Source organism: Odocoileus virginianus, chromosome 10, assembly GCF_023699985.2.
Source record: "Odocoileus virginianus isolate 20LAN1187 ecotype Illinois chromosome 10, Ovbor_1.2, whole genome shotgun sequence".
NCBI classification, from domain to species: domain Eukaryota; kingdom Metazoa; phylum Chordata; class Mammalia; order Artiodactyla; family Cervidae; genus Odocoileus; species Odocoileus virginianus.
In genome coordinates this window covers 589,213-603,069 of record NC_069683.1, presented here as the reverse complement: position 1 = coordinate 603,069, position 13,857 = coordinate 589,213, and the positions used below count along the sequence as shown (strand labels likewise).

Genomic DNA, 13,857 nt, shown 5'->3' with positions numbered 1-13,857 from the left:
CCCCTGGAGGAAGGCATGGCAACCCATTCCAGTGTTCTTGCCTGGAGAATCCCATGGACAGAGGAGCCTGGTGGGCTACAGTCCACGGGGTCTCAAAGAGAGGTGACTTAGCACAGCATAAGACAGCATATTTCATGCAGCGTTCACCTTCTAAACAGTCTCTTCTCCGTGATGTTCAACATAACACTATGCAGGGATTCCCAGACAGAAGTTGTTTGGGAGATCTAAGCTGAGCCCTCTTGACGGTTTGTGGAGTGAGCAGAGGTTTTTCCAGGGGAGGGATGTACTCATGTCTCACAGGTGGTGACTACCAACGACCTCTCACACTCCCGTACATACAAATTTACCTCGATGGTCTGAATCAAGCTGAAAGTATGAACACGGTACTCTGTTTAACCAGTGTTTCATAAGTAGAGCTGCGCCTTACAGAATGAGAATTATTTGTGAAAAAAAACTTGTAATATTTATTTATTATTTGGCTGCGCTGGGTCTCAGCATGCATGCAGGATCTTTAGTTGCAGCCTATGGGATCTAGCTGTCTTAGCAGGGACTGAACCCAATCCCTACACTGGGAGCAGGGTATTTTAACCTCTGGACCACCAGGGAAGTCCTGGGGAGAATTTTTTTCTGAGACAATCTTTAAAGAGAGAGCTGTGATTAGCTTTTGTCCCAGGAGTTTAGAATGAATGTTGCTGTCCCAGATGTCTGGATGGATCATACATCAAATAGTGTTAAATAGCTCTGATTGTGGCTGCTGTCCAAGTCACAAGCTTAGTAATTATGATCACCAGCCATCCAAACTGTCTAAAAGCAGGGAATATGGAAGCAGGAAGTTCAGCTGGGGCTTTTTGGTCCAAAGTGCTCTTTGTCAGGTGGAAAAACTTAGGTCCTCAAAGGGAAAAGACTGACCCATAGCAAAACAAATCGGAGTCAGGACTAACTTGTAAAATGCAACTCACAGTTCAGGTTCCTTTCAACTTGATTCCACCATTTATTGGCAAGAAGGCCAATGATTGTTGTTTTAGTCCATTTTCTGTCTGTGGGGTTGTTTACAGATTATCCCATTTGATAAAGCATTATTTAAAATGCGGACTCTGGAAACTGTTCTTGGTCCTTAGCATCACTGAATTGATGTTTTGATTCCCAATTATCCCTAATCAATCTCCTCCCCACTGTACACACACACACACAGATAAATCAAGTTAAATGATTCTGATTTATTGAACAAATACCAGTGATTAAGGATACATCAAGGAGATCAAAAGTACACTGATAATACATTGCATCATGGGGTAAAGTGATTATGAAGCAGGTTGGATGAATGTATGTGCATTAGACAATCTCAATGGAGAAAATAACCTTTAAGTTGATGTTTTAAAAAAGATAAATTGAGACGCTAAATATGTGAAGAGCATTCCAGTTGCGTGCTCAGTGTATGCCTAAAGTAGGCATATGATAAAAGGTAGGAAGATAAAGAACAACTATCAGAATGATCTTAAGACAAAAAAAAAAATGTGTGATATATATAGAAATACATAGTCAGTATGTGGTTGAAATCCTAACTGAGTGGAGGAAAGAGCAGGGTAAAATATCACACAATACAAAGACAGACCAGAGACATTGCTAGAGGTCCTGGTGGGCCAGGTTTGGATGTCAACATCTTTTCCTTGAAAGTGTGTGATTATATCTATGAATGATTAAGAATGGTGAATCAGTTTGGTAAGCTATGCAGTAAAAGAGTATATTTTTAAGCTGCTGTAAGTTTGGGGAAACAAAATTTTAATTTCAGGAAAAATGAAAATAGAAAATCTAGGCTCCTAAGGTCAGATAAGCATAAAAACTGACTTCATCATTGGTTGTATGGTCATGTGATCTCTTTCATAGCCTGGGGAAATTAACATCTACTTATCAATTTTTAATTTTGGCAATCCAAATAAATAAAATGTAGTTAATTATTTCATTAATGAATTTGTGAATAATACCCCCAGCTGATTTCTTCAGTCTCTTCACAGGACTCTTTTATTAAGATTTAGGCTAAAGGTGTGAACTACTTTTTCCTTCTCTTAAAAATAAAATTGTCAAAAGAAACAAACTCATTTGGAGAGCTTAGTCTTTCTTTAACATCTTCTATTCACAATCTCATCTCTCATTCTTACATCACACATACCCCCATTATCTCTCTCTAAATATTTCTGCAAATGTTTTACTATTTAATGCCTCACCATAACCCTGTTTTGAGTTTCTCTGCACCTATTTCATTCATTCACTATTGCTATTTTCTCTGTCCCATCTCTACCTCTTACCTGGATCTATCCCTATTGATTTTTGTCTTCCTCAAGTCAGCAGATACTGTCCCTGACGGTTACTTATTCTTTGTTTAACCTCTGTCTACTTTGGGCTACCTGTTGGCTGCAGCTTCACAATGCATTTTTCTGCCTAATTCTCTTATTTTCTATCCTAGGTATTTTCTCTCCTTTCCCCACCTCCTGGTGATGTGTATGTCCCCACTGGTTACAGGCATGTAAAGGTTAACGTGGCTTTACTTTTATCTCAATATAGTTCTCTTAGAGTGTTAATTTTCTTCATTTAATACTGATCTCTCTTACAACAATACTAAACCTCTGTCACCAAAATCCATCCTTACTGGCACTCTGCCCTGAATACTACCAGGCAATCTTAAACTGTGTTTCTCTTCAATCTCCTAAAAATGACAGTCTAAACCTGAACTTAATCTGGGTCTGTCTGTACTCCTCACATGTCAATTTGTATTTCTCATTTCCTATGTCTTTCAACATTACCCGATGTTCTTTGATCTTAGATTCAAACGCATAATATGTTAAGCAACCAGTTGCCTCTCTGGTTTCATTCTTTAATTCAGCTCATTAGTGGGAAGACCAATAACTCTTTCTCTATATTTTAGAAACTATCATTTCTCTTCATTTCCACTGACTTCATTTTAGCTCAGGTCTTAATTGATTCTTCTTTCATTTCAAATTCTTCTTTAAGTGATTTTTCCTTTATGGTTTACATCTCACCAGGCATAGTGAGTAACTTAACAAAACTCCCTACTACTTATTCATCAGTCTGCAAACAATTTTGAGCAATATCGTATCAGTGAATGTGCTACTGATTCAGGCAAAATATGGATTTTTATGAGACTTTGTATCTTTGAAAAAATATATTATTGAGGGGACATGAAACATTTGCCTGTGGAAAATTATACAGAGTGTAAGGGGTGTGTGTGTGTGTGTGTGTGTATTTGATTAGAAAAACTTATCATCTAGAGAGAAAAGCAATCAACTAGAAAAACTTAAAGAATCAGATGGGATTTAAGATAGGCTTTACAGAAAGAAGAAATTCAAGCAAAAACAGAAAGGAAGAAAGAACATTTCAACCCAGGATGCTGGCATGAGGTGGTCAAGCACAGTGCATATTAAAGAGCAAGTTGAAGTGGGATTAGGAAGTGGGACTTTGGAGACAAAATGGACTTAGATTTTATATCATTAGAGACTACTAAGATTTGGAGACTGCTGTATGTGAACATGGATGAATATTCATGACTGAATATGAATGAATTGATTTCACAATCATTTCTTTCTTAGAGCACTTTTAGTTTATCCTGTGGTGCTTGCTTTGGCAGCACGTATACTAGTTTACCCTGTGTTTGCATGTGTTTCTACACATACTTTTAGAACTGACGGGTAAATTATTCCTAATATCTTAATGTCACCGATGAAAAAACCCTGATTAAGTAAAATGTCAAATGATTTGCCACAGCTCGCTCAACAAATAACCAATAGGCCTGGTATTCCAATGCGCTTTATAAGATCAGCAATCCTTCTACCACACTATGTTGCTTTGTTCATATAAGACCAAACACAATGAGGAAATATCTATTGCTAATTTGATATGTATCCACCAAAATGCTTAATACATGCCTAAAGAATCTGTATTCACACGTCCGTCTAACAGAGTCTTTCTGACTCTATTCTTAATTGATGTCAATTTGGTCTTCTCATCATCTCCACAATTTCTCCTTTCCTATGCTACTTCTGACTCGACCTGGTGGTATGCCCTTTCTGAATCTCCACCCCTACACTCCATACACCCACACTGAGCACCCACCATGAATGAAATACTGGAATACACAATGTGAAGGAGACAAGTGAGACCAGTTTCGCTTAGTTGGTTCTCAGTATGAGTTTGCTTAATGGACTTTGCCCTCATGGTTCTTACAGTCCAAAAGTGGTCACAGATCACACACATCTGCAGCTCTGAAAAAGGCTAAGAGCAGATATTATCAAACTGCTAACCTTAACTCAGCTCTCAGCCGGTCTTCCTCTTGTTTTCCCTATTTGCAGTTATGCTTACTTATTACAGGTGGGCATCCCAGAAGGGATGGGTGTGAGACAGTAACAGAAAGCAAGAAATAGAGAAGTCTATCTTATCTACAAATGGAGGGGGGGATGGGTTTAAGTGAACAGAAACAACAAAAATAGAATATTGCCGTCTGGAGAATAAACCATGATAGAAACTTGTCAAGTCATAGAAAGAACTGAAATTTTGCCAGTAGCCTCTTACACAGAGATCATGGCTTTCTAAGCTCTTTGCTGTGAATCAGGATGTTCTGGACACATGAGTCTTACGAATCAGCAGGAGAAGCTGTCTCCTCTCTTTCTTCCAACTGACTATAAATCGGTGCATATATATTTACCTCTTCATAAAGACGATCTTCTGGAATCTGATGAGGTGAAGAAAAAAACATGGTCAATCACCAAGAATTTTCTGTCCCTAGAATACTTAAAGAAGCATATCTCATCTCTTTTTGTATCTCACAGCCTGCCATTACACTGTGATACTTTAGCCACCTGATGTGAAGAGCCGGCTCATTGGAAAGACCCTGATACTGGGAAAGGTCGAAGGCAGGAGGAGAAGGGGACGACAGAGGATAAGATGGTTGGATGGCATCACCGACTCAATGGACATGAGTCTGAGCAAGCTCCAGGAGATGGTGAAGGACAGGGAACCCTGGCATGCTGCAGTCCACGGGGTCGCAAAGAGTCAGACATGACTGAGCGACTGAACAAGAACAGCAGCGATACTTCCATCTCCAACAAACCAGCGTGGCTGGCCAAGTGGGTTCAAATAAATTGTCAGTCAACGAGAAGTTGTTGAGATGATTCTCTATTGGAAATTTAGTACATCTCTTATCTTATTTATCTCTGAAGGAAAGTGATCAGAAAAGGCAGGCAGACTTGAATGCTTCAGGCAAGTGGAAAGATGGAGAGAGTGTTTTACCTGGAAGATCTGAGTCAATGTATATGCATCTAACTCTCTTTCATAGGTCACAGGTACAAAAATAGGTAAGACAAGCGGAAGCATAGCTGGTAGTCATGACTCAGACAGGAAACAAAATACAGGCTTCAGAGCAAGTGGGAAGGTGAAATCCAAGAAAAAAGAGAGCAGGAACAAATTTTAAAAGCTCAGCTATTTAAGTGTTTCTATCATGTACTACCTGTATATTCATCTCTTATGCGCAACATATGCTTATACTTTGAAGCACCTACATTTCTTAAGATGATGAAGATCTTACTTTCCTAAACTTCAGCCAGACGAATTATATTAATACTATGAGGTTTGTGAGTGGAAAATTTGATTCAAAACATGAGATTTGGTTCCCATTTCTTCACACCCTCTCCAGCATTTATTGTTTGTTGACTTTTTGATGATGGTCATTCTGACTGGTGGGAGATGATACCTCATTGTGGCTTTGATTTGCATTTCTCTAATAATGAGTGAGGTTAAAATAAATTAATTCATTCAAAACATGAGATTTGGAAATCAAAATACTGAAACTTGGAGAAATGGAATGTTGAAACTGGAAACAATGTTGCAGGAAACCCAGGCCATACTTTTAAGCAACAAAGCTCAAGTCCTTTATCATTTAGGATTTAATATCAGGCGGTCCACCTACCTGATTTCCTTCAACTATTTCACCAATTCCATAAACTATGTGTGACACAGCGCTGCCAAAGCCCAGGATGGTGAGAAACAGGATTATCGCCACAACTTCCTGTTGAGCAACAGCCAACAACAACCCAAAGGACAGGTGGAGTTACAGGGTAGGAAAGTGCATTCCCTTACAGCAGCCCCTGGCTCATCACCCACCCCTCCTCAGCACATGGCCACTTCCTGCAGAATGACACATGTGAAAACCAGGAGGTGGTTACTCAAAGCCCCTGGCACCACCCTTGCGGGATTCAGGTCGAGGTGGGGGAAAGAGGCTGGCATGACCCTGGGCACGAGCCTCCGGAACACTGCATTATATGATGCGGTGGCAGAAGGGTGGTGTTCACGGAAAGGAAAAGAAGGCGTCCCACTTGGATCAGGACCAGAGTCTCAGCCATCCCACGAGAAATACCCACAATGGAGAAGCAGGCCAGAGAGCAGTAGTCGTTCACATAGACCTCCTCGCAGCGGTAGAGGTAAGTGGAGCTCTGCTCGAGGTTACTGATGAGGATGCCGATGCCTGCTCCCGCGGTGACACTGCTGACGGCGTTTGCTCCCTGGCATCCTCGGATCTAACGACAAAGAGGAACATTTAGACTCGGTCCGGCACCTGCCGCAGTGTTCAGTAAACCTACCTGCATTTCAGGGCTGGATACATCCAATAAACTCCGCACTTATGCAAAGTGAAAAGAAAGTGAAGTTGTTCAGTCGTGTCCGACTCTTTGCAACCCCCATGGACTGTAGCCTGCCAGGCTCCCCTGTCCATGGGATTTTCCAGGCAAGAACACTGGAGTGGGTTGCCGTTTCCTTCTCCAGGAAATATTCCTGACCCGGGGATTGAACCCGGGTCTCCTGCATTGCAGGCAGATGCTGTACCATCTGAGCCAGCAGGGAGGTCCATTTATTCAAAATATAGATTACAAAGGGACATGTAGAAAATGTACTTGTGTGATGAGGACCTCCAATGGCCCCTCTGAGACTGCGTGCAGGAAGACCACGTGAATGCGCACATTGTTGTTGCCCCTCTTCAGTCGCTGAGCCGCGCCCACCTCTTTGTGACCCCATGGACTGCAGCCCCCGGCTCCCCTGTCTTCCACTGTCTCCCAGAGTGTGCTCAGATTCATGTCCACTGAGTCTAACCATCTTGTCCTCTGTTGTCCCCTTCTCCTCCTGCCTTCAATCCTTCCCAGCACTAGGGTCTTGTTTAATGAGTGGACTCATCACATCAGGTGGCCAGAGCTTCAGCTTCAGCATCAGTCCTTCCAATGAATTATTCAGGGTTGATTTCCTTTAGGATGGACTGGTTTGATCTCTGAGCTGTCCAGTGGACTCTCAAGAGTCTTCTCCAACATCACAGTTTAAAAGCATCAGTTCTTCAGAGCTCAGCCTTCTTTAGGATCCAACTCTAACATCTGTACATGACTACTGGGAAAATCATAGCTTTGACTATACAGACTATACTCATAGTCTCTCATCAAATAGACTCCTTAATTGGAAATGAATCATTTGTTGGATCACAGGACTATAGTTTGAGGACATAGCTGGTGTGAGGGTATTTTTTCAACAAGTGTCCACGTAATACATTCATTGTTTTTAAGTGATACAATTGGTATTTTAATGATTACATGTTTAGTGACTATATCCAAGACAAAAGTAAATTGGAAGAAAATCACATATCCACATTCACTCATAAGAGATAACAACATGTCTCCTTCAAAACTCTTAAAATTAAATTTTTCTTACCTTCTCAAGGATAAAGACAGAATGCAACTCACCAGATATACTGACTGTTTCTTTTCAGACACGATTGACAAAATTCCAGAAATAGCAAACTGTTCAAAAGGAAGGAGGGGAAAAAAGCGCAGTGGGTCTCTGTTCTTCTCTGTGTCCCTTTCATCCTCACCTTCCAAATAGAAGGTAAAGTTGTGGGCATTCTATAAAGATGTCCTTTAATCCATTTTATTTTTTAGTTTTATTATTTTATTTTTCTAATTTCCTATAGAAAACTTCTCAAAATTAAATGTCCATGAGAATTATCTTGTTAAAATGCAAATTGTCAGTCAGTAAGTCCTAGATGCGGTCTGAGATTCTGCATTCTGCCAAGCTGCCAGGTAATGCTAACCCTGAGAGCCCATGGGTCACCACTAAGTGCTTTGAAGTCCAGCAGCCGCTGGGGCATGACTCTGTTATAACACTGCTCTCATTTTATTGTGATCATTTGCTCATATGAGCATCTTGTGTGTTACGGTGTCAGTTCCTCTGGGCAAGAAACATGTGTCTGTCTCCAGAGTCTGACATATATCTTGTGGACATATAGCCGTTATGAAAATACACATGGTGAAGGATTTAGTGAAATTATCAACCAGGAGCACACATTCAAAACATTTCGTAGATTCAGATTGTATGGTGAGCTGAGAGACATCTAATAAACTAAATGATTGGAATGAAAAGACAGTAAGGAAATTTCAAATTAAATATAGCAAAAGTTTAAGGAGAGTTTTGAACAAGTGACCTGAGACCTACGTATTTAGCAGAGGGCCAAGCCAATGCAGTATTTTTAGGGTTAAAATGTATCCTCAGGAATGAAAATGTTGATGTAAAAAACAACATGGATTAATCAAAAATAAGAATGCTGAGTGCAAGAAGCCAGGCATTAGAGAGAAGATGGTGTTATCATTCCATTTGTATAAAACTCCAGAAAATGAAAGCTAATCTATTGCAACAGAAAACAAGTGATCCCTCAAGGATAGGAGGATGGGGTTGAGGGAGGGGTTGGTTACCAGGGGGAACAGGAAATTTTGGGTGGTGATGAGTACTTTCATTATATTGATGTGGAAAGGGTCTCATGTGTCATGTCAAAATTTATCAAACTATACACCTTAAATAGGTGCTGTTTATTAAACATCAGTTATACTTCAATAAAAACTAAATATTTTTATGAGCTCATTCGGCCATCTAGTTTCTAACTAGTGCAATGACTAAAAGAGATACAATGAGAAAGTACCTAAAAGAGTTTCTAGGGCTCAGTAGAAGTTCATCAAATGTCAGCCTTGTTCTCCTCATTTCAACAATCTCTCCCCCCATCTTTGCTAAGATACCTTTACTGATGAATGGTGTTATGGAAATTTTTCTCAAATTGGATTCTGAAAGTTTAGGTTCGATTCTTACTAGCTAAATGCCCCTTGAGCAATACATAAACATGTATTAGCTAATTTAACCCAAAGTGCTTTGTAAATAAATATGCATCTATATTTATATATATCCATATACATATTAGAATACACTCATATATTCTCAACACTAGAATAAACAATTGTTAGATCCGCTCTGGATAAAAGAAAAGCCATGTGCAGTATTATTTCAGACAACTGTAGACATATACTCACAAATAGGGCTCCCCAGAATGGGTAGCCAGCTTCAAATGATGAAAAGAAGTATTCCATAAACTCTGAATCATTGATCTCGGAGCTCACAATTATTCCAAAATAAAGGTATATCAAACCAATCAGAATTTGTGTTACCTGTAGAAAAATGCATAGATTTTGTGGAATCAGAAGGTATTTTTCTAAGATTACATCAATTTCCTTATAATTGAGGCCAATGTGAGAAATTGCTTTGGTGTCTTAGGCAGTCCTCAAAAGGATCCAAGTGCAGTATTTTCCAGTATCATCTGGCCAGTCTAAGAATTTATACTGGCATGACCCCATGCAAGAATAGCCATGAGGTCATGCAAGCATAGCCATCTCCTATGCCTTTATTTACATACTCATGGTGAACATCAATAATGGCTCTTTCTATCCATGAGAAGACAAAGATTATAAATCATTCACAGGATGATGTTGATCCTCTGGCAACTGACCAGAGTTGGCAGATCCTATTTGCTAGTCTAACCCTAGTCTTCATGAGGAAATGCTTCTTTCTACTCAACAGGGTGCCTGGAGGTGGTGGATCAGTTGCTAAGTTGTGTCTGACCCTTGTAACCCCACGGACTGCAGTCCACCAGGATCTCCTGGCGAGATTTCCCAGGTAAGAATACTGGAGCGGGTTGCCATTTCCCTCTCCAGGGAGTCCTCCCAATCCAGGGGCTGAACCTGGGTCTCCTGCACCGCAGGCAGATTCTTTGCCAGCTGAGCCACTGTTAGGACTCTGCCTAACAGTGTGCGGTGAGTGTCAATGATTTTCTACTAGGTTTTTCCCTCCATGAGTCTGAGTAGGGAAGCTATGTTGATGCCACCAAATACTCTTTCTTAGAGCCAGTCTCTACTCTAGTTGAGGTTAGAGGAGGCTCACTCACCCCCAGGAATTCCAGCTCTCTCTTCAAAACAGTCAGCCATGTTTGGCGTGGTGCGGCTGGGGCAGGCTTTTCCAGTAAGACGCTTTCATGGAGAGATATTTCTGCAAGTTCAATTTCAGATGCACTGTGAAGTTTGAACAGAAATGCAGCTGTGAGAAAATTCTCTAAGTCTCTATGCAAAGGTCTCAACTGACAGAAAGGGGAATTTTGCTTATTTTTCAAAATAATTCTGTAATTAAAATCTTCACTGTAAAGTACAGGAAACTCGGAGGCTCAGAGGGTCCAGGTTAGTGGCCAGGATCACTATCTGATCATGGTTAGATGGAACAAAAACCATACCAAGTCTTCTTATTCTTGTGCTTGTGTGTACCGAATCACTCAGTCATGTCCAATTCTTTGCAACCCCAGGACTGTAATGTAGCCCACCAGGCTCCTCTGTCCATGGAACTCTCTAGGCAAGAATATCGGAGTGGGTCGTCATTCCCCTCTCCAGGTGATCTTCTCGACCCGGGGATCAAACCCGGGTCTCCTGGTTGCAAGTGGATGTTTTACCCTCTGAGCCACCAGGGAAGCCCCTTCTCATTCTTAATCCAGAGTTATCACCAGGTTCTTTCTCATTAATCTATGTTGGTGAGTATAAGTAAAAACTATCAAACATGTTTACCTACACTGCTCTCAGTCTTTTAAACATAGATATGTATCTGAAAAGATGTTGTCAATGACATACTCAATTTCACGTGCATAAAGGAATGACCTTGACAGGTGTGTTGATCTCTGCTCCTATTTTCGCCCTTAGAGGAAGCTCACCGGCAATGCTATGTCTCTAAGGATTGGAGTATACTTAATATTTTGCAATGACTTTCAACCTGTTACTGATTTCTGAAGCTCTGTCTTCAGTTTCTCCTAAAACCTTTAAAAAGAAAGTTTTAATATGTGTTGGGGCTCCCCTGGTGGCTCAGATGGTAAAGAATCTGCCTGCAGTGCAGGAGACCTGGGTTTGAAACTTGGGTCGGGAAGATCCCCTGGAGAAGGGCATGGCAACCCACTCCAGTGTTCTTGCCCGGAGAATCCCTTGGACAGAGGAGCCTGGCGGGCTACAGTCCATGGGGTCACAAAGAGTCGGACAGACTGAGTGACTAACACACATCATATGTGCTCATCCGGTATCCAAAGGGAAAGTAAACTATGCACATCTCCACCAGATCTCAACCTGCGAACATTTCCCTCTAAACAGTGGGGCAGGACCCCGCAGCTTGAGATTCACAGAGATTCACACACGTCAGGCACAGAGGCAAGAGGGTACAAAGCCCCTGCTTCAAGCCTAGAATATGAGCCTCTTTTGTTAGAAAACTTGAGCTGTTCCCAGCTTACAGGCTAAATAAAAACCTTCTTCTCCCATCGACCAGAGAGAACTACTGGGAAAGTATAGCAAACAGCTTCTTTATACTTGGTATTTCAATTAAACCCAGTGGGTCCACGCCCAAGTTCACGATCTGGCATCTCCCCAGCACTGTGACTATCTCCGGTTCATTAAGTGACTGGGAATAGAAAGAAATGAAATAAAATGACAGCCTGCACCTACCTGGTGGGCTCTTGTGGAGTGGGGAGCGCAAGCTCCGTCCTGCTCCTACTTTCCGCCTCCATTTCTCCGTTAACAGAGCTCTCCAGGGATGAAGGACAATGTTACCGTGGGCCTTGGTGGGCTCCCTCCCAGAGCCTTCGGAGGGTCAGCTAAGATGGGTGACTCATGACTTGGATAGCTATCTTCATACTTAAGACATTGGTCAGAAAGATAAGTTTCCTGGCTGATTAAGATCAACGGGGCTTTTCTTGTTATCATAAAGAGCAAAATTGAATGGGTTACTGAATTGGGATGAGTGTGAATTGGGGAGATTTGAGACTCTTGGAGGATAATTCTTTCTGAGACAGGATTTACAGAACCCCAAAATGAGAGGGTTTGGTTGGAATTGCGAAACTGAGAGAGAACCGCAGGGCAGGAAGAGACGGCGCTTCTCTCCCGGTGTTTCCTCTGTTTGTGACCCAGGTCAGCCTTCCCTATGTCAGAAGTCCTCCAGTTATCCTCAGAGGACTGGGCTTCACAGGTAATCGAAGGCTGCAGCACTGTTTGCGAATATGAGTGCTTCTGATTTCCGTCCTTCTCTAGGTTCATTCATGTTGCTGCAGGTGGCGTTCTTTCATTCTTTTTGACGGCTGGATCCCTGGTGGCTCAGAGGCTAAAGCGTCTGCCTGCAATGTGGGAGACCCGGGTTCGATCCCTGGATCAGGAAGATCCCCTGGAGAAGGAAATGGCAACCCTCTCCTGTATGGACGGAGGAGCCTGGTGGGCTACAGTCCACGGGGCACAAAGAGTCGGGCACGACTGAGCGACTTCACTTAATACTCCATTGTGTATATGTACCACAGCTTCTTTATCAAGTCATCTGTTGATGAATGTTTAGGCTGCTTCCACGTTCTGGAGCTTGTAAATAGTGCTGAAATGAACATTAGGGTGCATGTATCTTATCAAATTATGATTTTCTCCAGATATATGCCAAGGAGTGGGATTGCTGGATCACAAGGTAGCTCTATTTTCAGTTTAAATAGAGCCTCAGGATTTTTCATTCTCTCACATCTCCCTTAGCGAAGTCACACCATATCTGCTAGAAAAGACCTTAAATAAATGTCTCCTTATGGTGCTTTCTGGGAGCAGTCTGTAATACTTCATTATGTTTCCAGAGAATAATCAGAAACTAAACTTGAGACGTAGAGAGGAAAGAGATTGAGGATGATCTTTGGTGTTTGGACACAAGGCTATTTCGTGAGAATTTTCAACAGAAACTTGCAAAATGAAAACCAGTAACTGAGATGCATCTTGTGAGTTTCAACTGGTTTCATACCCCAGTTTTCACCAGCTCCTTCCCCCTGTTGAGATGCTTATCATCTTCTGTGCCCTCACTTTGGGTCTTTGTGTAAACACACTCCTCGATCTTTCACAACACTAAACATTGAAACATATACCAAAGTGCCTTTTTTTGGTGGGGACAAAATTATCAAGATAAGTTTTAACCATGCCTCTGCCTGAAGGAGGAGATAACAGTGCTAACATTCTTCCCACCGCATGTGTTTCCTCCTTCTGGAGGCACATCTGTCCACACTCTTCACTCACTCATCATCCGGCTTCCTCTTTGACAAGCAAAATTTCTTCTCTCTGATATACACTCGGTTTATTTTCCCAAACTCCAAAGAAATTTGCTTTCAGATCCCATCTGGACAATTGTTTTCTCAAACTGAATGCTCAGGTCACTTAAATATACACGAATTTACATATTGCAAATTGAAAATTGCTATCTCTTCAGGGTATTTTCTGACACTCCCAAAGGTATCCCAGTCTCTCTCTCTCTGACACACACACACACACACACACACACACACACACGCATGTGCGCATATGCTCAAGAGCAAACAAGGATAGAGGTCAAAGAGCAAATTTCTTCCTCTTCCCAATGTTACAGAAGTTATCCACGCCAATTCAATGAGAGAAAAAAGTGTGAGGA

At 41.6% G+C, this 13,857-nt stretch overlaps 1 protein-coding gene across 1 annotated transcript; it reads right to left on the bottom strand.

Moving 5' to 3' along the window:
- Window positions 1–1,197: 1,197 nt before the first annotated feature.
- Window positions 1,198–12,010, bottom strand: MS4A2 (membrane spanning 4-domains A2). The gene is made up of 7 exons (XM_020888924.2): window positions 11,886–12,010; window positions 10,304–10,427; window positions 9,396–9,530; window positions 7,785–7,841; window positions 6,426–6,581; window positions 5,975–6,073; window positions 1,198–4,741 (listed from the first exon to the last, which is right to left on the bottom strand). Exons 1-7 carry the CDS (start codon window positions 11,945–11,947, stop codon window positions 4,643–4,645), a joined length of 732 nt encoding a protein of 243 aa, XP_020744583.2. The 5' UTR covers window positions 11,948–12,010; the 3' UTR covers window positions 1,198–4,642.
- Between the last annotated feature and the right edge of the window lie 1,847 nt (window positions 12,011–13,857).

Bases quoted from the DNA above. Each gene is read 5' to 3' on its own strand.
- MS4A2 (XM_020888924.2), bottom strand. From the start codon at position 11,947: ATGGAGGCGGAAAGTAGGAGCAGGACGGAGCTTGCGCTCCCCACTCCA. The intron at 6,074-6,425 runs GTGGGTATTTCT...GTTGCTCAACAG, and splicing joins CTCTGGCCTGCTTCTCCATT to GAAGTTGTGGCGATAATCCT. The intron at 4,742-5,974 runs GTAGGTGGACCG...TCACCTCATCAG, and splicing joins AAATAGTTGAAGGAAATCAG to ATTCCAGAAGATCGTCTTTA.